At 40.5% G+C, this 27615-nt stretch overlaps 1 protein-coding gene across 2 annotated transcripts in view; it reads right to left on the reverse strand.

The window, feature by feature from the left end:
* smg1 (SMG1 nonsense mediated mRNA decay associated PI3K related kinase) overlaps window positions 1-27615 on the reverse strand; it is a 170869-nt gene that overhangs the window by 46492 nt on the left and 96762 nt on the right. For both annotated transcript variants that reach the window (XM_043712155.1, XM_043712156.1), the window contains 10 exons: window positions 26715-26853; window positions 25235-25456; window positions 19487-19664; window positions 17052-17213; window positions 13977-14194; window positions 12485-12639; window positions 10125-10347; window positions 7666-7912; window positions 5749-5978; window positions 4174-4422 (listed from right to left, as the gene is read on the reverse strand). In XM_043712155.1, the coding sequence (XP_043568090.1) occupies window positions 4174-4422; window positions 5749-5978; window positions 7666-7912; window positions 10125-10347; window positions 12485-12639; window positions 13977-14194; window positions 17052-17213; window positions 19487-19664; window positions 25235-25456; window positions 26715-26853 (2023 nt within the window). The remainder of the gene's footprint in view (window positions 1-4173; window positions 4423-5748; window positions 5979-7665; window positions 7913-10124; window positions 10348-12484; window positions 12640-13976; window positions 14195-17051; window positions 17214-19486; window positions 19665-25234; window positions 25457-26714; window positions 26854-27615) is intronic.

Below are 27615 nucleotides of genomic sequence, written 5' to 3' on the forward strand. Positions count from 1 at the left end.
ATGGAGTTAGTACAACAAGAGGCTTATCAGACAAAATTCAACACAAAGCCACATTAAAATTAGATCACATAATCATACAGCTTGGTCAGAAATGAAGGTTTTAAAGCAGCATCTTACAGGAGAGGGGAGTCAAGATGCAGAGGGGTTTTTGGAAGGGAATTCTTGAGCCAGAGGTAGCTCAAGATCAAATAGTCAATTCCTATACCTTAGTTTAGCATTTTAGTGAAACAAAATTAGACAACTTTTTAAAAATTTCTGTATAAGAATGAGACAGAAAATCATGGAATCACTAGTGTGGAAGCAGGCCATTGAGAGCACATCAAGCCCACATTGACCGTCTGAATAGCACCCCCTATTCCTGTTACCCTGCATCTCCCATGGCCAACCCACCTAGCCTACACATCCTTAGACACTGAGTAATGTAGCATGGCCAGTCTGCCTAATGTACACATCCCTAGACTGTGGGAGGAAACCCATGGGGAATGGGCAAACTCAACACAGATATTTGGCCAAGGATGGAACTGAACTTGGGTGAGAGACAGCAGCGCTAACCACTGAGCCATCATGCCAACTTTAAATTGATAAGGAGGTAATTGATCATTTATCTCTCTTTAGATGTTGGCAAGAGACTGGGTTCAGATGACATTCATTCTGGATATTCAAAGTATCAAGCATGGAAATTACAGAATTCCAAACAATAATCTTTCAACGTTCCCTAGACTTGGGAGGTGCTGAAGAAATGGAGAACTGCAAACGTTACACTCTTGTTCACAGAAGAGTGATAGAATAAACCCAGTAATTACAGACTTGTTAGTTTAGCTTTGATACTTGTGACCCTTCTAAAACAAATGATTGTTCTGAGAACAGTCACATGGAGAAATGCCTGTTAACTGAGAGGAACCAGCATGGATCTCCTGAGAGATGTTTAACTAACTTGGAGGTTTTTTTTGTTGGGTTAACAGAGGGGATGCTCGGGGAATGCTGTTGATATGATGAACAACGATGCACATTATTCTTGTGGCTACATTACCGCACACAGTAGTAGCAACATGGATACAAGATTGGCTGCTATAGGAAAGATGCTGTTAACTTGAAAGGGTGTGGCAAGTTTGGATGGTTTGCACGATAGGGAGAAGCTGAATAGGCTGGGGCTATTTTCCCAGGACTGTCAGAGGCTGAAGGGTGACCTTCTGGAGGTTTATAAAATCATGATGGGCATGGTTAGGGTAAAGAGACAAGATCTTTTTCCCAAGGTAGGGGAATTCAAGACTAGAGGAATATCAGCTTAAGGTGAAGAGAGAAGAATTTAAGAGAAACCTAAGGAGCAACCTTTTCACCCAGACGATGGTGCATTCATGGAATGAGCTGCCTGAGGAAGTGGAAGAGGCTGGTACAATTATAACATTTGAAAGACATCTGGATGGGTATATGAACAGGAAGAGTTTAGAGGGATATGGGCCAAATGCTGGCAAACAGGACTCGATTAATTTAGGATATCTGGTTGGTGTGGCCAAATTGGACTAAAGGGTCTTTTTCCGCACTGTACAACTGACTGTATGACAGGATTGAGTTTTTCAAGCATAGGGAAGGTTTATATTGGAGTTCCCCAAAGTCAGTTACAACATTTGTTTTCCCTCATGTATATGAATTATCTAAACTTTGGAGAGGAGGGCACAATCTCAGAATTTGCAGATGAAACAAAACGAGGAAGCACTGCGCAAAAGGAGGATAGTATAGAACATCAGAAGGACAAGTTGGTGGAATGGGCAGATCAGTGACATATGAACTTCAGTGCAGAGAAACGTGAAGTAATTCATTCTGACATGAAGAACATGGAGTCAATATAAAGAGTATAACTCAAAGGGGTTTATATGTGCATTTGTTTTTAAAAGATGGCAGGACAGGTTGACAGAGCAGTTACTGAAGTATACAATGATCTAGCCTTTATTACAAGGCAAGGAAGTTTTGGTGAACTTATACAAGGCACTGGTTTAGCCTCAGCTGGAGCAGTGTTCAGTCTGGGCACCATACTTTAGGGAGGATTTGGAGGCAGTGGAAAGAGTATAGAAAGGTGTGACAATGGTTCCAAGGATGAGTGAGGGCCCTGATCCAAAACGCTGACTCTCCTGCTGTCTGACCTGCTGTGCTTTTCCAACTCCACATTTTATCAACCCCAAAGATGAGGAATTTCAGTTAAGAAAACTTTTAAAAGGAACAGTAAACTGAGGCCCATCTACATGTTCATATATGTGTTAAGCAACCCCAAGGCATTATTCAAAACACAGGAAGGTCGCAGAGTATCATGCCAAATATTTACTCCTCAGCCATCACAAACCAAATCAGATTGCCAGAAGGTGCAAAAGGTGTGATACAATTGTAAGCTCCTTTTTTCCTACTTGATCCTCACTAAATAAACAGGAAAAGAAAATCATGGAAAACTGAGTATTATCCATTTAAAGAGTCAGCCAAATTGTGAAATTTAGAGAATGGCATCAAAATCATAAGATGAGAAATTGCTGATTACAAATACTGAGGGAAATTTGGTGACTTTTACTACAACAATTTAACTGAAACTCAAAATGTTTTCCAAGCGTAGAGTTCTAAGCCATTTGCACAAGTCGAGCTCAGGACCAGGCCCTTCATCAGAAATTGATTTTCAATTATTGCTTCTTTTTGATGAAATAATTCTGTAGTCAATCCAAGGGCACCAATTGCTTTGCCGTTTTCATAGTGACTCCAGCTGTTATTGAACAAATTAGATCCCAGAAAGAAACCTGCCTTAAACCATAAGCTTTATTGTTCTCTTTACCGTACAGTTCAATTACTGAACTTTGTTTTGAAATTCACTAATGGGATGTGGGCATTATTGGTTGGGCCAGCGTTTATTATTCGCCCCTAATTGCCCTGAGAGCAGTTAAGAGTCAACCACATTACTGTGGGTCTGGAGTCACACGTAGGGCAGACCAGATAAGGACAACAGGTTTCCTTCTCTAAAGAACATTAGTGAACTAGATAGGTTTTCCCAACAATTGGCAATGGTTTTATGGTCATTATTAGATTCTTAATTCCAGATTATATTTGGATTAAAATCCCCCCCCCCCTCCCATCTGCGACGGTGGGATTCGAACCCTGGTCCCAGAACATCAGAGTTTCAGATTAATAGCCTAGTGATAATAGCACAATGCCACTGTCTCCCTTCAAGATGCTGTCAGTGTACGTTTTAACAAAAGAACATAAAAGTTTGTTATACAAAATAAAAATACAAGATATATTACACTATCCAAGAACTAGTGGAACAATCTCATTAAAAGTATCAGAAAGGGCAGCACGGTGGCTCAGTGGTTAGCACTGCTGCCTCACAGTGCCAGGGACCCGGATTCAATTCCAGCCTCGGGCAACTGTCCGTGTGGAGTTAGCACTTCACCCAGTGTCTGTGAGGGTTTCCTCCCACAATCCAAAGATATGCAGGTTAGGTGAATTCGCCATGCTAAACTGCCCAGGAGAGTTCAGGGTTGTGTAGGTTAGGTGCATTAGTCAGAGGCGAGTATAGGACAATAGGGTAGGGGAACAGGTCTGGGTGGGTTTCTCTTTGGAGGGATGGTGTGGCCTTGTTTCTACACTGTAGGGATTCTATGAACAGAAAGAAAGATTTATCCCTTTTATCTCAACAAGACTCAGAGACCTCCAAACCTCAGTGAAGAGTCACCTTCAAACTCTTGGAACTGCTGTAAATGGTTTCCTTTCAGCACAGTCCAAGGGGAAATATTTCCAAAAGTATGACTATCAGGATACTGGATACTGCACTGAATGACAGTGACCCAAATTTAAACTTACTTTGTAACACCCAAATGGCTGAATGCAAACTTGGGAATAAATTCATTTCAGTAATTACACCAAATTATCATAAATGTACCAAATGTGCTGGTCTCTGAAGACGAAGCAAGTCAGGCATAAGACTATTAGATCACTGATATTGATACAACTTACTCAATATTCAAATATACATAGAATATTGATTTCTTGCACATGAAATTGTATTCAAATGCTAAATGAGTCGGTGTTGCTGCATTCTATTTATCATTGCCCAAATGTTCCTCATACAGGAAACGCTTAGATGTAGGTAAAGAGTTCAGAGTTGTTGCCTTTTCACTCATTTTAAGACTTTTCTCATACCTGTGTAACGCTCCACCATTCATCTGGAGTGGTACATGAACACCACAGCTCCTTGGCGAGTAGATTCGGAGGTGTGGACTCCATCAGTTCTTCTAAGACTGAACTCATTACACTCAAAGGCCAATCACGTCGTGAGACATCAAGAGTAAGACCCACTGATTTTAAAGCTGGTCCAATTTTGCTGTAATACAATTCACTGGGTCGGGGCACCAGTACAGGGTTTTGAGTTGCCTGGTATGAATCCTGGTTCTGAAACAAGAAAAACCATTCTGGAAAACTGAACAGGGAGAAAGTGAGAACTGCAGATGCTGGAGATCAAAGTAGAGTGTGGTGCAGGAGAAGCACAGGTCAGGCAGCATCCGAGAAGCAGAAGAATCAACATTTCTGGCATAAGCACTTCATCAGGAACGGCTTCTGCCCGAAACATCGATTCCCCTGCTCCTGATGCTTCCTGATTTGCTGCGCTTTTCCAGCGCCACACTCTCAACTCTGGAAAACTGAACAGTTAAAGCTTTACATTGACATAAACGTTTAGAGAAAGCAAATGCATAACTCTGGTGGCACAAACTCAAGGAATCAATTTTGAATCCCATTCTACTCAGCAAGAAAAGCTTTGAACAAAGTTAAAATTCAACAAGGTTATCACCCAGCTCCAACTCAATCCTTTGTCAACCATTTTAATATTTACTACTCCACATCAGGACATGAATGAGATTCCTGAAAAACTGGCATGGGCCATATTGACATTCTAAAATCGACAGCATCCATGATGTAATGCAAAAGTGATTAAAGATGGAATGAGAATACCAAAACATCAGCTAGCCAGCAGTAAGCCCAGGACTGGAGTCATCAACTAGTTAATACAAGACGTACTCCTGTCAAACTGCTGGGGAGCTGGAAGGATTAGAAGCATTCACCTCCTTTCTCTTATCAGGGATGGGTTTCCAGCAAGACCCTGGACACGTTCTAAACCCCACTTTCCACTGACCCTCAGGCATCACCCTTATGCTCATTGGTTGCAGCTTCCTAATGAAAAATGTTTAGTTGGTCAGGTAGTCAGTTTGATGGGATATCAGACAGAGCTTGCAAAAAGTTCCTGTAGATGCCAGTGCAAAAGTTGACCTTTGAAGCCTTTAAAATCCCTCTATAGACATGGATTAACTTAGGCGCCAACTATAAAATCACATTGGTGCAGGAGGCTGCCATTTTGAAATGTCACTGGCCTGTGATGCAAAGGGTAAGCATGTCTTAACTCCCAGACAGCTTTGAAACACAGTCCCTATCACCTGCTTGTGCAGATAAGAGATTTTGATAAATAAAACATGGATTAATGGAGTGGATAATGAAGGCTAACCATTAATGAGTGTGCAGCTGATTGCGTTTGAAGAAGCGTAGACTTACATGGGAAATAAACAAAAATATTATTTGATGCTGTAGAAATGGGGTTACCTTATATGATGAGTAAACTTCTACGGTTTTAAACGAGGCTTCTACTATCGAGATTATCAGGAATCTCCACTTCTCCAGTCTGGAAACCAGAATTAAATCTGAAAATACCAAACAGCTATAGCATACCTTCTGTGCTTGTAAAGTTGCTTCTCTTTGTTGCCAACGCTTGTACAGTCCAAACAGAGGAGTGGCACCATCCACCCACTGAATGAGCCCTGACCTTGTACCAAGTGGTGTTACAGAGTAATGCCTGGCATGGAAGCGAGGAGTCTCCTGGTGATTGATTTTTATAAACATGGTATTTACAATTGACAAAAACTGCATTATTCGTTCATCCAGATGCAAGTCTTCCAGCCCTGTGAACAGAAGGAAAGGGGAATAACCCAGTCACTTACATTAAACACTGGCAAAGTTGATAAGATAATTTTCATAAGAATACACACTACATAATGTTCAACTGTACGTGACTAAGGTTGGCCCTGCATAAAATTTGTAATTAAATTCCCAATTGTAAAGTCAGTGATATGATCTATATTGTCAAAGAAGTGGGAACTGATGACTAGAAAGCACTTACTGTGAGAATGATTTGGGGAATATTTTGCCACCACTCACAGCTTTCACAAAGAAGCTACTGTTGTCAAGGGACAAGGTGAGTGTCGCCTCCTTCACCAGGTTTGTTAATAAAGCCATTAGGACCAGCTATCATGGAGCTAACACCAAGCTGCCACACTCCTATAGCTACTTCTGTTCATTCACAATTGAAAAGTGAACCAAGACAATGGTCCTCCTGGTTTTCATTTAATCTAATACAGTTAACGAGAGAACGCTGAAGAACACAATCAATAAAGATAACAGCCCTTTTAGTATTTGCTCATAACATTTTTACTGGAGGCTGTGATGTCTTCAGATAATGTTTTTAAAATAGTGAATACAGACTTTATAATCTGAATGCCCTCCTCCTGCACGGTAACATTTTTGAGAAACAATCTGCTTTAAAACTATCCCATAAACTGATCAAACCATGAATTGGAAAGGAGTCAGGGTACTTCAGCAAAATGTGGAGGAGGGGGTGTGCACGTGCATATGTGTGGGGAAGGTGCAGGGAAGGAGGAAATAGAGAATATGTTTAAAGTGTTTTAAGCAGCAAGAGAAAACAGTTTGCTGTTTTTCTCCCTAAATTCAATGAACTACTTGAGGTTGACAACAATGGATTTTTAATTAAGAAATACAGGAGTAGTTGAGATGAAAGCAGAGATGAGGGAAATACTAGCATTGAGATATTGTCACTGGACTTTTAATCCAGAAGCCTAGTCTAATGCTCTGGGGACATTCATTAAAATCCCAGCAGTTTCAATGGACTGCTATTGATAAAACCTGGAATTAAAAGCTGATCTCAGACATGGTGATCACCAATGATCAATTGTACTTAAACAAAAGACCCACATGGATCACCAGTCCTTGAGGAAATGAAATTGGTACACATTACCCAATCGACACAGATGCAAATCCAGACCCACAGTAGTGTGGCCGAACTCTTGCATGGTCACACAAATGGTTTGGTAAAGCCATTCACTTTAAGGGCAGTTATGGATACAAATCCTGACATTACCAACAGTACCCCAATCCAATGAAAAAACTTTTAAAAAACACATTTGATGGCAAGTCAATTAGTATATGAGGCCACAGCGATAGAGCACTGCACGCAAGAATGACAGACAAGGAGGGTGACTGGAGTACAGTATAAACCCCGTATAGATCGGATGTTGAATGGCTTATTTCTGTGCTGCATATTTAATTTATTAACTTTTCTGAACTTCTATACCACAGAAAATAGCTTAAATATTGGTCATTTCTTAAATTAAATTATGCATGCATTGTAACACTGGGACAGAACATCTGTCAAACCAGATGGTACAAAAAAAGTGAATTATATTTGCTCCTTCATTTGGATGCTACCTGTGAGTAATAATTAATAGGGACCAGCAACATCAAGAATCAAAGTTAAATATCAGTATAAAATGTGGACAGCTATTCTCATTTTACCTTTAAACAGATATGGGTAGTTTTTTCCATCAGAGCCCAAGAACATCAATTTCTTTGGTTTGGTTTTGGTGGGAAGGATTGTGATGGTATTACCAACACTCTGAATTATGACTGCATCCCTGGCTGAGATTTCACCTGGCAAAGCAATTTCAGTATTGGACATTGCAGCCATTCGTGGGCTGATCTCCTCCAGGTACAGCAGGTAGCTGGTACGCTTCTGAGCCCTCTGTTGTAAGTTCAGCATTATCTGCAAAGCATTAACGTTCACAGTTGATATTTTATATGTCTCAAGGTTTTTCTTCTAATTTACTTTAAAAACTAAGAAAATCCAAATCCTTGCTTTATACTAGTGACAACACCTTCCGCTTAGAGTCAGAGATGTACAACACAGAAACAGACACTTTGGTTCAACTCTCATGTCGACCAGATATCCTAAATAAATCTTTTCTCATTTGCCAGCACTTGGCCATACACCTCTAAACTCGTTCTATTCATGTACCCATCCAGATGACTTTTAAATGCTGAAATTGTACCAGCCTCCACCACTTCCTTTGGCAGCTCATTCTGCACTACCCTTTGCATGAAAATGTTGCCCCTTTGGTCCCTTTTAAATCTTCCCCTTTTAAATGCTGAAATTGTACCAGCCTCCACCACTTCCTTTGGCAGCTCATTCTGTACACGCACTACCCTTTGCATGAAAATGTTGCCCCTTTGGTCCCTTTTAAATCTTCCCCCTCTCATCTTAAACCTATGCCCTCTAGTTTTGGATTCCCCACCCTGGAGAAAAAGACTTTGGCTATTTACCCTATCCACAACCCTCATGATTTTATAAACCTCTGTAAGGTCACCACTCAGCCTCCAGGGAAAACAGCCCCAGCCTATTCAGCCTTTCCTTATAGCTCAAACCTTCCAGTCCAGCAACATCCTTGTAAGTCTTTTCTGAACTCTTTCAAGTTTCACAACATCCTTCCAAAGCAGGGAAACAGAATTGAACGCAGTATTCCAAAAGGGTCTAACTAATGTCTTGTACAGCCGCAACATGACCTCCCAATACCTATTCTTAATGATCTGACCAATAAAGGAAAGCATACCAAACGCCTTCTTCACTATCTGACTACCTGCGACTCTGCTTTCAAGGAACTATGAACCTGCACTCCAAAGGTCTCTTTGTTCAGCAACACTCCCCAGGACTTTACCATTAAGTGTATAAGTCCTGCCCTGATTTGCCTTTCCAAAATGCAGCACCTCATTCCATTAATTAAACTCCATCTGCCATTCCTCAGCCCTATGATCAAGATCCCACTATACTCTGAGGGAACCTTCTTCACTGTTCATTCCACCCCCAATTTTGGTGTCATCTGCAAACTTACTAACTATACCTATGTTCATATCCACATCATTTTACGTAATGACAAAAAAAGCAGTGGACCAAACTTAAGGCACACCCTGGTCACAGGTGTCCAGACTGAAAAGTAAATCTCCTCCACCACCCTCTGTCTTCTACCTTTGAGCCAGTTTTGTATCCAACCAGTTAGTTATCCCGATGTCCCATGTAATCTAACCTTGCTAAACAGTCTACCATGAGGGACCTTGTCAAATGCTTTAGCGAAGTTCATATAGATCACATCCATCGCTCTGCCCTCATTAATCCTCTTTGTTACTTCTTCAAAAAACTCAATCAAGTTTGAGAGACATGATTTCCCACTCAGAAAGCCATGACTATCCTTAATCAGTCTTTGCTTTCCAAATAACAAAGCCTGTCCCTCAGGATTCCTGCCAACAATTTTCCCACACCACCACTTGCGTTTACATCTGACATAGTAAACCAGCCAAAGTTGCTAACAGTAAGTTACTTTACTGAAACCATCCAAGAGATAAAGTCAAATAATCAATAGTTGAATCAAAGCGATTGGTTATCTTAAAATAAGGAATGAAGAATAAAAGCACATATTTCAGTAAGGAACTCAAGAGCTCAGAGTAAAGGCAGCTGAAGCACTAAATTTGGATGGAGAAGTAATCTTAAAGAACATACAAGGAGATGAGAACTGGAAAAGAACAAAGATGTTAAAGGCTTATAGAGATGGACAAAGTTACAGAAATAGGAAGGCATCAGGAGTCACCTGGAAATAAGGATGAGGATTTTAAAACTGAGATGCAACCATAGGTTAAACAACAATACATAAAATGCACTACCATCAATCCACCCATAATGGCTAGGCGTCCTAATTCTTTACTTCTGTAGCCTGTCCTTCCATGGCATGAAAATTACTATCTAGCACTCAAGTAATACAACTTTGAAGCTAACTTTAGAATACTATACCTAGACAGAACACTGACAGCACATTCCATCCCATTGTACACACATTTCCTGAGAATAACTTCCAACAATTTAAAAACTGAATAAAACAGTCTTGCTCATGGTCTTACGTGTGCAATCCTTTCTGCTTTTAATATCTTACCTGTTTAAATGGCAACCAACTGTTGCTAGGATTAGCAGGATTTGATGGGGTCTTCAGCTTTTCCAAAGCATTATTAATTGGTTCTCCGTAGGTGTCCTGAAACCATTTTTCATGAGGAGTTTCTGCCTGAGCTGAAGTAATGCTGCACACATGTTCCAGAGCAAATACCACTGGCTTCATCAAAGCTGTGTGCTTTTCCCTCATAATGGCTATTTTCTCTTCCCTATCAAAGAAGTTAAGACTGAAATGATTCAGCGTAAACAAAAGAGCTTTTATACTGCACAGCCCATCAAGTGCTCACCCAAAATCAGCCCAATATCTTGGTTGAAAAAATAACAAGTTTTAACAGAGGAATTACCTGCAAAGGTGACACAAAAGAATAGTCACATGTAATTAACTAACAGGACTTTCAAAAATGTTCTCTGAACTCCAAGCACTTCATTTTCATGTATACAAATAAAGCTGCACATTTTGGTTAACAAACAACTCAAATCAAAAAAACTAGTTTTTTGATCCAAGGGTAAGGGGAAATGACAAGGATATGAAGCAGTTTTTGAACTGATTATGTGCCTGGTTCACCCAATTAACAATTCCAGGAGATGGAGGGGGGAGATGATGGCCTAGCGGGACTATCACTGGACTGTTAATCCGGAGATCCGGAGTCTTGTTCTGGGGACCTGGGTTTTAATCCTGCAATGGCAGATGGTGGAATTTGAATTTAATAAACATCTGGAATTAAGAGCCAAATGACACCTGCAACTCCACTACCAACTGTCAGAGGAATAAAAAAAATCCATCTGGCTTACTAATATCCTTTAGGGAAAGGAACTGCCATCTTACCTGATCTGGCCTATATGTGACTCCAGACCCACAGCAATGTGGTTGTAGTTTAATTGTCCTCTAGACAATTAGGGATGAGTAATAATTGCTGAGCTAGCCAGCAACAGCCTCACCCCTTGAATGAATAAATAAAATTAGGATAATCTACACCTTCCAATAAGGGGAATGCATTCTGATAGAAAAGCACAGGTGGTCAGGCAGTACCCGAGGAGCAGGAGAATCTATGTTTCAGGCATAAGCCCTTCATCAGGAATATATATCCTTCAAATAAGATTGCTTTCAAAACTAAAGATGATAAATGATGGAATATATTCTCAATATTAATCATAAATGATTCCCACCAGAAAGAAGTTTGACATATTATTGATGTAACTCAGAAACAAAGAACACCAAATTGACCAAAGCAATACTTTCATAATGCAGTAACATGTTGTGGTTCTGTTCGCCGAGCTGGGAATTTGTGTTGCAGACGTTTCGTCCCCTGTCTAACATCCTCAGTGCTTGGGAGCCTCCTGTGAAGCGCTTCTGTGATGTTTCCTCCACCATTTGTAGTAGTTTGAATCTGCCGCTTCCGGTTGTCAGTTCCAGCTGTCCGCTGCAGTGGCCGGTATATTGGATCCAGGTCGATGTGCTTGTTGATTGAATCTGTGGATGAGTGCCATGTCTCTAGGAATTCCCTGGCTGTTCTCTGTGCAGCCTGCAAGGACTGCACAAAACACTACATAGGACAAACAGGAAGACAGCTAACGATCCGCATCCATGAACACCAACTAGCCACGAAACGACTTGACCAGCTATCCTTAGTAGCCACACACGCAGATGACAAGCAACATGAGTTCGACTGGGACAACATTACTATTATAGGACAAGCCAAACAGATGTCACCAAGACAGAGGACAAAACAACTGCAACACAAATTCCCAGCTCGGCGAACAGAACCACAACAACGAGCACCCGAGCTACAAATCTTCACACAAACTTTGAATGCAGTAACATTTTGACATTTCCAATTCTATTTGCACCATGGATGGCCCTATAAATGGCCGGAAAAGAAAAGGTTTGTGTTCTTATTACAAATTGTTTATCATGTGGAGATGCCAGTGTTGGACTCTGTGAACAATGTCAAAAATCAGAAGATACCAAGTTTTGTCCAACAGGTTTATTTGAAATTGTAAGCTTTCAGAGCACTCCCTCAGGAATCATACCATGCCTGAGGAAGGAGTGGTGCTCTGTAAGCTTGCAATTTCAAGTAAACCTAAAAATCACACAATACCAGGTTATAGTCCAACAGGTTTAATTGGAAGCACACTTTCGGAGCGACGCTCCTTCATCAGATGGTTGTGGCAATTAAATCTGTTGGACTATAACCTGGTGTTGTGATTTTTAACTTTGTACACCCCAGTCCAACACCAGCATCTCCATATCAAGTAAACCTGTTGGACTATAACCAGGTATCTTTTTATTTTTGAACAATTTGTTCAAATTGTGTTAATGGTTCTATCTAGCGTTGAAACACTTACTTGCGAAGTGTATTGTTGTTTTGAACCCTCTTCACCTCATCCTCCAATTGCTGAATGCGTCGTAGCACATGCATGTGTTGTTGTTGAAGAACACCAAGCCAAAGCTCATCCCACAGTACAGTAATTCTCCGTAACTCTCCAACCAGCATCTGGACCTGCAGTACCAGCACATCGAAAAGGCAAAATAGATTAAACCTTCTCATCTAAGATCACCAGAAATTCAAAAACATGGACTAAGTGAACACACAATCTTCAGTCTGTAAGTTTATACGTCAGACTTTTCACAAACTGCAGAAGTCACTTCAGATTTAAACAAAAAAGGACTCAGTTTTCAACTGAATCCAGGGTTGCAAGACTGTAAAAATATTAACCAAGTATTTTTGGATCTTTGACATTTACCAAGTATAGCCAGAATTAACAAATGTAAATCCACATATGCAACCATATACTCAACCAATACCGAAATGTCAGCATTTCAGTTCGCAGCAGCTGGCACCCAGATTTTAATTCTTGGGCATTGATGGAGGAAGGCAAATAATTTATTTTCAAGCACAACTCAGTGGGAATAAATGAGCTATGAAAAAGCATTGCAATTAATGTTCAAAATTTGTTGAGTGGAAGTTATTAATATAAAAGTTTGTCATACCCCCAACTTCAGAGATATGCTTGTGGGGAAAGAAGGTAAAATTATTAAATGCTGCTTCATAACTAATTACATAATCACTAACAACTATGGTTCCTCTACTAATTCACAAATAACTTTGGAGGAAGGAAGGTGGAGAATTTGAAATAAAATCCAAGTTCTGTATAAACTCAACAGGTCTAGAATTTTGAAGAGAAGTCATATTGAACTGAAAACATTAACTCTTTCCCTCTCCACAGATGCTGCCAGAGCTGAGTTTCTCTCCAGCACTGTTTTTATTTCTGTTCTCCACCATCTGAATACTTTATTATTCTTTTTGTAGGTAAAGATTTGAGATACAATATTGGACTAGTGGCATTTTCAGATTATGACACATGCTAACATTTTCCAGAATACAATTGACAGGATCAGTTGCTTCAGCAGTTGACATCTCTGTATAAAGTAGCTCAGCTTTCCAGCTTCAGTCATTAGTATGAATTCATTTTAAAAACTCCATTGAATGTTGTCATCCTGATATCTGCGGGCGGCCATCAAAAAGTACTATACCTTCACTTTTGTTCTGCGTTCACCAAGTTCCCGATTTGGACAGATTTTGGCAATATGGCCATGAGATGCAGGAGAGGCAGGCCATTCAGCCCATCCAGTCTACTCTGCCATTCAAAAGAAATCACAGCTTATCTGATAGCCCTCAACTCCACTTCCCAGCTTTATTCCCATAACCCTTGATTCCCTCATTGATGAGATTGTAAGATACATGAGCATAAAATTTTCAGAAAATCTCTGGAAGTGAACAGTCTAAACAAAAAAACTATAATTCTTACTGCAATTTAGTAACAAAATTGACAGTACCTGTAGGACCATGGTAGGATTTGCTGATGACAGTTTATCTACTATTGTGCTGTAGCAGTCCTGCATCATTGCTTGATCTTCATTAAAACAAGTTTTCTGTTCATCTTTGATACTGTCTTGAGATCCAGGAGGACTATTTTCTTCACACTCACCTCCAGATAGAGCTTCAGCCTGGATATTACTCAGCAGGGTAGGAATTGCAGATGACAGTTTGGCTCCTGAAGAAGAAATGTGACAAAATTTTTTTTTAGATGTGAAGGAACAAGATTAACTGGAAAGAAATTGAACTGACATAAGACAGTAACCTCGATTAGCCATTAAAAAGCAGCTCTCTCAGCATATGCTCAAATATTTGATACTAAGGGCTACTTAAAATTCATTTGGCACAATTGGAACCAGTTTTTTTAAAGTTATACATCATGGAAACGAACTTCGGTTGAACTCGTCCATGCTGATCAGATTTCCTGAATTAATCGAGACCCATTTGCCATCATTTGGCCCATATCCCTCTAAACCCTTCCTATTCATATACCCATCCAGGTGCCTTTTAAATGCACCAGCCTCCACCACTTCCTCTGGCAGCTCGTTACATACACGCACCATCTTCTGCGTGAAAAAGTTGCCACTTTTAAATAGTTTCCCTCTCTAGTTTTAGACTCCCTACCCTGGGGGGAAAAAAACATTTGCTATTTACCCTACCCTCATCATCTTATAAACCTCTAAGGTCACTCCTTAGCCTCTGATGCTTCAGGGAAAATAGCTCCATGCTAATCAGTCTCCCCTTATAGCCAAACTCTCCAAGATCCTGGTAAATCTTTTCTTTCAAGTTGAACATCTTTCCTGTAATAGGGTTATCAGAACTGAATGCAGTGTTCCATGTCCTCTACAGTCACAACATGACCTCCCAACTCCTATAGTCAACTCGCTGACTGATATAGGCAAGCATACCAAATGCCTTCTTCACCACCCAATCTAGCTGTGACTCCACTTTCAAGAAACTAAATACCTACACCACAAGGTCTCTTTGCATGACAACACAACCCCCAGACCCCACCACAAAATCTGCAAGGCCTGCCTGGATTTGTGGTAGTAAAATGCAATACCTTGTATTCACCCAAATTAAACTCCATCTGCCACTCATCAGCCCATTGGCCAAACTAATCAAGATCCCTTTGCAATCTTAGAGAACCACCTTCACTGTCCACTATACCACTAATTTTGAAGTAATCTGCAAACTTACTTACTATACCTCCTAAAATCAGACCCAAATCATTTATATAAATGGCATAAAGCAGTGAGGAGAAAGTGAGGTCTGCAGATGCTGGAGATCAGAGCTGGAAATGTGTTGCTGGAAAAGCGCAGCAGGTCAGGCAGCATCCAGGGAACAGGAGAATCGACGTTTCGGGCATAAGCCCTTCTTCAGGAATGGGGAAAGACGTGAACCAAGCACCAATCTTTGCAGCACACCACTGGTCGCAAGCCTCCAGTCTGAAAAACAACCTTCTCCCACCATCCTCTGTCTCCTACTTTCGAGCCAATTTTGTATCCAAATGGCTACACGCCCCCCCCGGATTCCTTGTGATCTAACCTTGCTAACCAGGCTACCATGCAGAATCTTGTCGAACACCTAGTTGAAGCCCATACAGACAACATCCACCACTCTGCCTTCACCAATCTTGTGACGTCTTCAAAAAAAAACCCAATCGTTAGTTAGCGAGACATGATTTCCCACGCACAAAGCCAAGTTGACTATCCCTAATCAGTTCTTGCCTTTCCAAATATGTAAATCCTGTCCCTCCGAATTCCCTTCAACAACCTACCCACAACTGATGTCAGGCTCACTGGTCTATAGTCTCCTAGCTTTTCCTTACCACCTTTAAATTGTGGCACCATGTTAGCCAACTTCCAGTCTTCCGGTACCTCACCTGCGGCTATCAACAATGCAAATATCTCAGCAAGGAGTCCATCACTAGGCAATCACTTCCCTAGCTTCCCATAAAGTTCTAAAGTACACCTGATCAAGGCCTGGGGATTAATCCACCTTTCTGCATTTTAAGATGTCCAGAAACACCTTCTTTGCAATATTGACACTTTTCAAGATTTCACTATTTATTTCTCCAAGTCCTCAAGCTTTCATATCGGTCTCCAAGTAAATACTAACATGGAGTACTTTAGTATCTCAACCATCTCCTGCAGTTCCACACAAAGATGGCCTTGTTGATCTTTGAAGGGTCCTATTCTCTCCAGAGTTGCTCTTTTGCCCTTAATGTATTTGTAGAACCTCTCTAGATTCTCTTTAACCCTGTGTGTCAAAGCTATGTCCCCTTTTTGCCCTCTTGATTTCCAAGTATACTCCTACTACCTTTACACACTTTTCATGATACACTTGATCCCAGCTGTACACCTGACAAATGCTCCTTTTTCTTGACCAAAGCTTCAATTTCTCCAATCATCCAGTATTCCCTATACCTACCAGCCTTACCCTTCAGCCTAACAGGAATTTACAATCTCTGGACCCTTGTTACCTTATTTTTGAAGGCCTCCCACTTTCCAACTGCCCCTTTACCTGCAGATAGCCTCATCCAATCAATTTTTGAACATTCTAGCCTAATACTGTCAAAATTGGCCTTAGTCCAACTTTTAACTTTTAGTTAAGACCTATCCTTTTCCATAACTGTTTTAAAAATAATAGAATTATGGTCCCTGGCCCCAAACTGCTCCCTCACTGATAACTCTCATGCTCAAAGTATTTCATACTGGTGTAGAAGTGAAAGGACATTTATCTATTAGTTAGTAGGCAACTGGCTTGCATCATTCTCGTGGCATTCTACATACTCGAGAGAGAAGGAAAAATGAGCGAAAATGGAATATTTCTGGAATATTTGTAAAGCAAAACAGAAGGACATTACAAGTGTTCCACCTTTAATAATGTACAGAAACATGATTTCAATGCATTTTTCTCGGTTAGAGTAACAAAGTTATTTCTGTTTGAATACGTATTCATTAAAGTCAGTTATAATTTTACTAGTGGCCTTGCTAACAGTGGGTTAATATCTAGACAGAAATGTTAATTACCAGAGGACTGGGATTCACCACTGAGTGATATTGAGCCAACAATAGCAGGATACAGGATAAGATGAGGAGAATCCTGAGCTACACGACACAGCAAATTGCATATGCTCTGGCGTACATAAACCTCAGGGTGATTCAAGCGCGAGAACAGTTGTGGAATAATACCTGAAACAAAGACCAGACTAAATATAAACATTCTTTGCAAAGACATGGAGACAATATAAAGCTCAATTATTGTGTTACAAAGTCATCAGTAAAAATAACATACAAAAATAAATACAATCAGCAATTTTGTACTCTGTTCTAGTGACAACTGAATAAATAATTTCTTGCTTTATTATCCAACAGACACAAAGCTGAATGACTGCCTAAAGCTACAGCATTATTGAAGCGGTAGGCATTGCCTGTTCTGATATGATTTTGCACAGTTTCTCTCATTTCCAGGACCACCATTCTATTGAATGTTTTTCAAAAAAATAAACAAAATGTAGTGACATCTTAAAGCTAAGACAAGCCTCGTGCACAAGACATCTGTTCATTCAGTTGCTACAGATACATGGAAACTATAGGGATATGTTTGATATTGAATACCACTTCAACAGTGGCCATTTCCTCAACTGAGTGCAAGACAGAATTATGCACTTAGTGAAGCCTCTAGGATTCACTTCAACCAGAAACTTGGAGAATTTATCATATCGCACAGTGATTAACTTTTGCTGAAACCTGATGCTTTTTGCTAATCATCAGAGGGCCTTATGACTGTGTGAAATTTCATCACGTTTCAGCTCAAGAGGAACTCTGCATATATTTTGAACACAATTACTTATAAGCTTTATATTACTTTTAAATTCTCACAAGAAACTTTAAGTTTCTAAAGTTTTTACTGCATAACATGTTTGTTCACTGAATCCAAAGGGATTTTCCAAATAAATGGCAAATAGATTGGGGGGAGGCGGTTGCAGCCACTGCTTTCTTTGGATCGGTAACTTTAGAATAATTTCCTGTTACTGGTTTATAAACTATCTGTTTACAGAATCAGATTGCTTCATAACAAACTGAGGCAGAAATGCAGTCCAAGACTCTTCTGAACTGTAGTGAAAGACATTGAAAGGATCTGGGTCCAATATGTTAGAGTTTCCAAGCGCACTACAGGTATTTTATAGGAAGCATGCTCCAAGACCATTACTTCTCAGGAGGTCACCTAGTTAAAGTTGAGAGACACCAGTCTCATGAAACCCTACAAATCACAATTATTGGTTCTTGTCATACAAGCCTCCTTTCAGGCTATTCATTTCACCCCATTAACAAACCTTTCTATTCTTCTCTCCCTCAAATTTATCTGCAGATTAACAGCAATCTTGGTTTGTTCAATATATCATTTCAGCTGTATGATACTAATCCTTTGCTATAAATTCTGCGTCTTATGCTGCTCCACAGCTAACTGATGAAGGAGCAGCACTCTGAAAGCTTGTGCTTCCAAATAAACCTGTTGGACTATAGCCTGGTGTTATGCAATTTTTAAACTTTGTTCACCCCAATCCAATACCAGCACCTCCACAAATTTATAAAATCCTGTCTAAATAACATTTACACTGGCTGCAATTATTCTTCATGATGGCAATATTGTAAATTCTTGATGTCACAAGGAATTAAGGGCTACGGGTAGAATGCGGGTAAGTGGAGTTGAAATGCCCATCAGCCATGATTGAATGGCGCAGTGGACTCGATGCGCCGAATGGCCTTACTGCCGCTCCTATGTCTTATGGTCTTATGGTCTAATATTCACGTTCTAACGACATGCCAAATTTCCGACATCACTTCTCTCTTCTTATAGAAAAGGCCCTGAAGTCTATTCAACATTTTCTCAAACATAATCTCTAGGTGCTGGTTCCTTCAGAACACAGAAACCAGAACTGTGTACACTATGGTCTGTCCAAGGTTTCAGATATGTTTAACAGAGCAGAAAAGTAGCGCTTTTGTCCCTCAAAATGTGACGTGCTTTTTTCGAAATAACATTGGATAGTTCTGGTGAGTTATGCAAATTTATTTGCTCCTCCACCCTATTCAAGTAGCACCTGAATACTTCTCTTCCTACTTAAATTCACCTTCACTAAAATTAGTTAATTACAAATTCTCCAGGTTTATTAATACTTTTGTATGTTGATGCCTCTCACACAGTATTACAATAACCTTCAACTCGTAGCTGTAAATTCTTCAAGCAAATCAGAACAGTACCAAGAACTAGAGTCAATGTGGAATCTTTAAACTGTCACTTTGATAAGATATCACTCTAAAGTTTTACTTTGCTCTTGCATCACTTCCATTTATAACGAGGTTGCCCAAATATTGACCTCACTTCAATCTGCTTTCATGTAGGCTATTAACAAAGTTTGGCATCAGTGATGTGAGGCGACTTATCATTTCCAGTTCATACTTGCCTCTCCATGGAGCTGTGGGAGTGGTAGCTAGACCATGCTCTAAGCCCTCTCTGAGCTCACCAGCATGTTTTACTAATAATCTTAGCAACCTCAGAGTAGCCATCACAATGACATCATCATTACTTTGCTTGGGGGGAGTATTATTAAGCATCACCTTGGGATCTTCATCCACATGGACCTGCAAATGTAACAATACACAGTGTAAAAATTCAACTCCTTTTACAAATTTACTTTCCAAAACGAATGGGTTAAAATGTTAAACAGGCAAATAGATTAAATTACCTTACATTTTGCAAAATAATTTTGAATGTAGGAAATATTCTAAAGATTTAATGTTGATGGGGCTACAGGAGAAATGAAGATAGACAAAGGAACTTTATAACCCTGATACAATGCTTTTTAAACAAATAGCAATTTCAAATGCAAAATAAACCCATATTTGTTCATCAATAATATCCAATCAACAGCATGTTTTTAATCGATATATATGTTCTCACCACTCTCACCAAACAGATTTAATCCACAAACATTAATTTTAAATTGCACAAAGATTGTTTTCTCTTTTGTTAACACATCTTATTATCACTAGTATTTTCTATTGTTTGCTGCTCTCAAAGTGGTGTTCTCTACATTAGGGAGAGCAGCACAGACTGGGTGACCACTTTGCGGAACACTCACATTCTGTTTGTAAAAATTACCCCGAGCTTCCTGTTGCCTGCCACTTCAACATCCCACCCTGTCTGTGGCCAACATTTGTCTCACTGAGTAAGGCTCAGTGCAAAAGAACACCACCTCGTTTTCAGTTGGGGACCATTCAGAACTCCATATCGATAACTAATATTTGCATCAAAGGACAGACTATGACCAGAACCAATAAGAGACAATCTAATCACTGTCACTTGAAATTCAATGGTGTTACTGTCACTGAGTCCCCCACAAATATCCTGGGACTCACCATTGACCAGAAACTCAAGTGAACTCACTACATATAGAAAATGGCTACAAGAGCAAGTCAGATACTAGGAATACTGCAGCAAATGTCAACTCCCCAAAGCCTGTCCATCATCTACAAGGCACAAGTCAGGAGTGTGATGGAATACTCCCCACTTGCCTGGATAGGTGAAGCTCCAACAACACTCAAGAAACTTGACATCATCTAGGACAAAGCAACCCCCGCTTGATTGGCACCACATCCACAAACATCCGGCACTGACATTCCTTCCAAACACACAACCAAGGGCAGCTGCTAAGTGGGAAAACCACCCCCTGCAAGTTTCCCTCCAAGTCACTTACCATCCTGACTTGGAAATATATTACCACTCCCTCACTGTCGCTGGGACAAAATTTTAATATTCCCTCCCTAATGGTATTGAGAGCCAACCCATAGCACATGGACCTGCAGCTGTTCAGGAAGGCAGCTCACCACCACCTTCTCCCAGACAAATCAAGGACAGGCAATAAATGCTGGCCCAGCCAGCGATGCCCACGTCCCACAAATGAATTTTAAAAATTCAATAATTTTTCAGCATGAATACCTATATCCTTTAGCCACCCCCATACTCCAGGCACTGTCTTGACATGGCTGCTTTCAGTATAGCCAATCCATTTTCACCTGCTCATGGTCCCCATTATCAGCTTTTCTTCATCCCTGGCTTATTATCAACCATTCCTTTGTCACCCAAGTTTCTTTCTGTGGCCTTCATCTCCACCCATTCTGTTCACGCCTTTCTACCAGATGCCACCCAAAGCCCTGTCTTCAGCATATCTACCACCTTTTCCAAGAAACTATCGGTTCTGAAGAAGGGTCACTGGGCTCTACTTTCTCTCCACAGATGTTGCCAGACTGGAGTTATTTGTTTTAGTTTCAAGTATTTTGAGACACTTTCCTCCAAAGCATTTCACCATAAATAGATGAACTTTCGCAATTAAAAAAAAACATTTTTTTAAATTTTATGAGCATCAGGTTCCAACAGAAATGTGGATCAGTAGGAAAAAAGTCAACTGTGTACAGATCACCAGTCACCTCAGCTCTAATCCACTATCTGTGGACATCCAGTCCCGGGTCAATAATTCATTGATGATGATTTGTGAAATTCTTTGAAGTGATCAATACAAATGATTTTCCCTTTCAGAGTAGGCATTGGATGATTTTCAGAAAATGTGAATCCTGAACAAAAGGGTTTTGATCTAACAAATTTTCCTTTCGAAAAAACAAATCTGGGTACGGTTTTCAGGTCAGCAACAAGCATTTACATATCAAGTTTGATTCCATGATATACTCCAAGAGATATTTTGCCTGAAGGACTTTAGGTAATTTTGGCTCTCTCAATTGTCTGGAAGCAGTCAACTTGAACTCTACATCTATTGAAATCGCAACTGCTACCAAAATCATTGGCCACCCACTGCTCGAAAGAAAAACAACAATTAACAGTGATGCCTTTCAACATCTCCTGGAATGACCAAAGCCTTTCTTTCAGCCAGTATGAGCCACTCTGCAAAGTCAGCGTTGTTAAAATGAATGCTACAGTATCTTGTCCAGCAATGATCCCAGTGTAAACATTCCTTCACCAGTATAATTCCAAGGCTCACCACTGCCATCAATCTCTGTGATACTAGGTGACTTTCCAGAAAAGTGGATTGTATCCAGAACTACAGGTAATTAAATTATGTTACTATAATGTAGGGGAGGTGGTGGCATAATGGTAACATCACTGGAATAGTAAACCCAGATGCCCAGGTGAATGAAATGAGTTCAGTACCGTTACAGTGGCTGGTTAAATCTGAATTTGGTTAATAAATCTGGAACATAAAGCTTAATTGTGATGACGACCACGTTAACTATCATTGACTGTTGTAAAACCCATTTTGCTCACTAATGTCCTTCAAAAAAACAAATCTCCTCCCCTCACTCGTTTGTGTCCAGAGAAAATTCCAGACTCACGATAATATGGTTGATTCTTTACTGTGCTCTAAAAAGGCCCACCAAGAGTAATGAGGGATGATCAGTAAATTCTTGCCAGAGATGCTGAAATCTCTAAGGCAGAAATTAAATATTCAATTTTCCGGTGGGTTTCACAAATTTAAGAGTTGCTCATGGATCCCGGAAGTCTCAGATCTTTTGGATGGTTGCTGTCTGGTAGTTTCTCCATTCTGAATCCAGGTCCCAATATCCCAGTATTACAGGGAATATAGTCAGACTTAGAAAATCCAACCAACAGGCAAACCCTAAAGCAAGTTCAATGTTTTTCTCTGAAAAGGACAACATTAAAAAGTGCTGGGGAGAAATTATTCAAAATCACTTGCTGCATTTAATCAGGAATCTTCTTTATCTTTGCCTTTTGATAACTCAAATACTCCCAGAGTACGAGCTATACATACGTACAGTTCTCATCATCACACTACCAATTGGATGCAGATGCTTTGGAGAGGATACACGAACGGTTTAGCAGGATGCTGCCCAGTACGGGGGATTTTAGCAATGAAGAAAGGTGTTTTGACTGGAACGTAGGAAGCTGAGGGGCGACCTAATGGAAGTTCCTAAGATTGTGAATGGCATAGAGTGGAAAGTATGAGGCCTTTTCCTAGGGTGGAGGGTCAATTACTAGGGGACACAGGTTCAAGGGGCAGGTGGCAAGAAAAGGAAGAGGAAGGCGGAGGTTGGATAGTAGAAGAGGAAAGAGGAGGAGTTTAAACCAGATGTGTGAGCGAAATTTTTTCACACTAAGGGTGGTGTATACCTGCAATGCATTACCTCAGGTGGTGGTGGAAGCAGACACAATAGCAGTGTTAAAGCAGCATGGACAGGAAGGGAATAGAGGGATATGGATCCTGCAAGTGAAGACAGTTTCAATATGGAAGAGCAAAATGTGGAAGCGCAGGCTTGGAGGGCTGAAAGACATGCTCCTGTGTTGTACTGTTCTTTGTTTAAGGTCATGTTCTTATTTCTCAAATGCTATTGATCACCTGCATGTCTATTAAAAAAACGTTCTACAACAGATGACATTTAGAAATAACCATAAGGTAAACCTATTCAAACATTGTGGCTAACTGTTGAGTTTCTTACAGTTGGATCCAAGACGGAAGAAATATTGGAACCTACTCAGTCAAGCTGCAGCTAGTGGTGACAAACATCCTTGAGTGTTGAGCTTCACTGAGAACTCCAGCACCTGTACTTATTAGGCGATCAGCGTCAGAGTAGGGAAGACATACAACAACTTTACAAGATGCGGGTGAGACCACTGTGAGCAGTTTTGGTCCCTTATTGAAGGGAAGATATAATCATTGAAAGCAGTTCATAGGAGGCTCACTATGATTCCTGGTATGGAGGGATTGTCTTATGGGCAAAGTTGAATAGACTGAATCTCTACTCACTGGACTTTAGAAGAACGAGAGGTAATCTCATTGAAACAAATCAAACTCTTAAGGGTCTTTAAAGGGTCAATGCTGAGATGATATTTCCCCTCATGGGAAAGTCCAGCTGGACCTGTGACCATAGTCTCAGAATAAAGGGATGCCTATTACAGACTGAGGTGAAGAGGAACTTCTTCTCATGAACGGCTGAGTGGCTTTGGAAGTCCTTGCCACAGAGAGCTGTGGGGCAGAGATCATTAGGGAAGGGAAATCAAGGGAAAGGAGAAGAAAATGGAAAAGATGAATGTCAGATTAGCCAGATCCTACTGAGTGGCAAAGTAGGCTCATAGAGGCAAACAGCCTATTCTGGCTCCTCTTTATGATTTTACTTCCACAAGTACACAGGTTGAAAGATACAAACATTCCTGTAGATCTCCCACAGCATTTTTGATCCACTACTTCACGGTACGGTTTCCGGGCTAGTAATATCAAGCTACACAAAAATGTCATTACATGACAGATGCTCAGGAGCATAACAAACCAGACACAGTAATGAATCAGGGATAACTGGACAGGCTAAAAATACATTCCTCAGATGACCAAAGGATTCACCTAAGGAAATGCTGGTTTGGTTAGATTGTCAGTTAAAAAAAAAGTCACCAAGATATCAGAAATCATATCAATCACAACAGCAATATGTAAGGGTTACAATGTCTACATTTTTTCAGGGTCAACCTAAAAATCACAGTTTCCAATAAAAGCTCCAACCTCTGAGCCTTTCTTGCAAACCCCAGAAGTAGACGGTGGCATGGTGGCTCAGAGGTTAGCACTGCTGCCTCACAGCACCAGGGTCCCAGGTCCAATTCCAGCCTCAGGTGACTGTCTGTGTGGAGTTTACACATTCTCCCCCCGTGTCTGTGTGGGTTTCCTCCCACAGTCCAAAAATGTGCAGGTTAGGTGAACTGGCCATTCTAAATTGCCCATAGTGTTAGGCACATTAGTCAGAGGGAAATGGGTCTGGATGGGTTACTCTTCGGAGTGTCGGTGTGGACTCGGGGTGAAGGGCCTGTTTCCACACTGTAGGGAATTTAATGGAATCTAATCTAGACAATGTCTTTCACCAGTGAGCACAAAGCTCCTCCTAGAGTTTCTGTTTTAAAAATCAGACTTTAAATGAAAACCTAGCAAGACGTTACATTGGCACAAAACTCCAAAAGGTTTTCATTTAAAAAAGCAAATGCAGTACCAAATTGATCAAGCAAAGCTGTCAAACTGATTGCAGTAGGCAATTCAAATAAATCTCATCATTTGGACTATTCAATGCCCCGTAGGTATCCCATTTCTCCTCCTCTCGAAAGTGTAAGACCAACTTGCACAATGAGTAATTTGGTTACTAACCTGACCTGCATTCAGTTTAAGGAAAGTGAAGTATGCCTTGCAAGAGAGTTTATAAAGGTTGAATATCCTATCTACAACTTTTCTCCACACTTCAATTAGTCCTTCCACGACACACTCGTCCTGGTCACCAAGCCAAGGGCAATTAGTCATCAACTGACGCCAAATAACCTCCACCATGTCATCTTCTTCATCATCATTTATCTGCAAGGCCAAGTCTTCATCCTGAGAACAAATTTTACAAAAGGTGAAGCTAAAATTAAATTTAAGCTCTGATTCAATTCAAATTAAGAGCAGGAAAATAGAGTTACTTGTTTTATAATTATGAGAAAATACAAATTTAAAGAAATTACTTTTTCCAAGTAACGGTTTGTACTCAGTTGTTCACTATACAACTTAGATAATGATCTTTCAGCATAAAGAAAATTGAAGCCATTTAACCACAAATGGCCAACACAAATGCGGAGAGAGTTCTCAGTGTGACTTGACTGGAAACATTCACTCTGATTTCCCTCCAGATGCTGCCAGACCTGCTGAATTGTTCCAACAATTTCCGTTTTTGAACATGAAGGGAAGTGGATGTAGGTTTGCTTGCTGAGCTGGAAAGTTCATTTTCAGACGTTTCGTCACCATGCTAGGTAACATCTTCAGTAGCCTCTGGACGAATATATGTTTGGGTTGGTGATGAAATTTTCTGTTCTTTTTCTCAGGGGGTGGTAGATGGGGTCTAACTCGATATGTTTGTTGATAGCGTTCCAGTTGGAATGCCATGCTTCTAGGAATTCTCGTGCATGTCGCTGTTTGGGTTGTCCTCGGATGGATGTGTTTTCCCAGTCAAAGTGGTGTCCTTCCTTATCTGTATGTAAGGATACTAGTGAAAGAGTGTCATGCCGTTTTGTGGCTAGTTGGTGTTCATGTATCTTGGTGGCTAGCCTTTTGCCTGTTTGTCCAATGTAGTGTTTGTTACAGTTCTTGCACGCTATACCATGAACAATCAGGCAGAAACCTGGCCACCAGGATACATGAACATCAACTAGCCACAAAAAGACATGACCCTCTCTCACTAGTACCCTTACATACAGACAAGGAAGGACACCACTTTGACTGGGACAACACATCCATCATAGTACAAGCCAAACAGTCACGCACGAGAATTCCTAGTAGTACGGCATTCCAACCGGAACGCTATCAACACACACATTGATTTGGACCCCATTTACCACTCCCTGAGAAAAGAACAGAAAATGACATCACCATAGGAAAAGACATCACAGGAAACATCACCAACCCAAACATATAAATAGAAAGCAGGAATCAGCAGTGCTTTATCCGGAGGCCCACTGAAGATGTTACCTAGTATGGTGACGAAACGTCTGAAAACAAACCCTCCAGTTCAGCGAGCAAACTTACGTCCAGAACCTCAATCTGAACAATAAATCTTCTCAAAACTCGCTAACAAAAGGAAATGTTTTTAACAGTTTACCTGAATTCCTGTTGGTCGACACAAAGCTTGCCCCAAAATTCCATAAATAGTTTCTGTGTCTTCTTCAGATGTGTTTTCTGGAAGTAGATTTTGAACATCGGTCTTCTCTCTGGCCAGAAGTGAAACCCCTTCACCCTGACTATAACAAAACAGACCCAAAAATAAATCCTGATGCTTTACAAGAGCCACACACATTTTTCTTTAGTATAAATAGGCCACAATATTGACAATCTCCAATCAATAAAATATCCAAAAAAAGTCATGTGCATGAACACTCTTGACCACAAAACCGACTTAGTGTTCCTGTTCTTGTCTCAGGGCATCAGCCTTTTCCTATTATAAATTTACGAATGAGAGGAACCGTATTGTTGAAGAGGAGAGTGTGAAACGGACTGGTAAGCTAGAGGAGATACAGGTTAGGAAGGATGATGTGTTGGACATTTTGAACAACTTGAGGATAGATAAGTCCCCCGGGCCTGATGGGATATATCCTAGGATTATGTGGGAAGCAAGAGAGGAAATTGCAGTACCGTTGGCAATGATCTTTTCATCTTCACTGTCAACGGGGGTGGTACCAGGGGACTGGAGAGTGGCAAATGTTGTGCCCCTGTTCAAAAAAGGGAATAGGGATAACCCCGGGAATTACAGGCCAGTTAGTCTTACTTCAGTGGTAGGCAAAGTAATGGAAAGGGTACTGAGGGATAGGATTTACGAGTATCTGGAAAGACACTGCTTGATTAGGGACAGCCAGCACAGATTTGTGAAGGGTAGGTCTTGCCTTACAAGTCATATTGAATTGTTTGAGGAGGTGACCAAGTATGTGGATGAGGGTAGAGCAGTGGATGTAGTATACATGGATTTTAGTAAGGCATTTGAGAAGGTTCCCCATGGTAGGCTTATG

Source organism: Chiloscyllium plagiosum, chromosome 21, assembly GCF_004010195.1.
Source record: "Chiloscyllium plagiosum isolate BGI_BamShark_2017 chromosome 21, ASM401019v2, whole genome shotgun sequence".
Classification (NCBI taxonomy): domain Eukaryota; kingdom Metazoa; phylum Chordata; class Chondrichthyes; order Orectolobiformes; family Hemiscylliidae; genus Chiloscyllium; species Chiloscyllium plagiosum.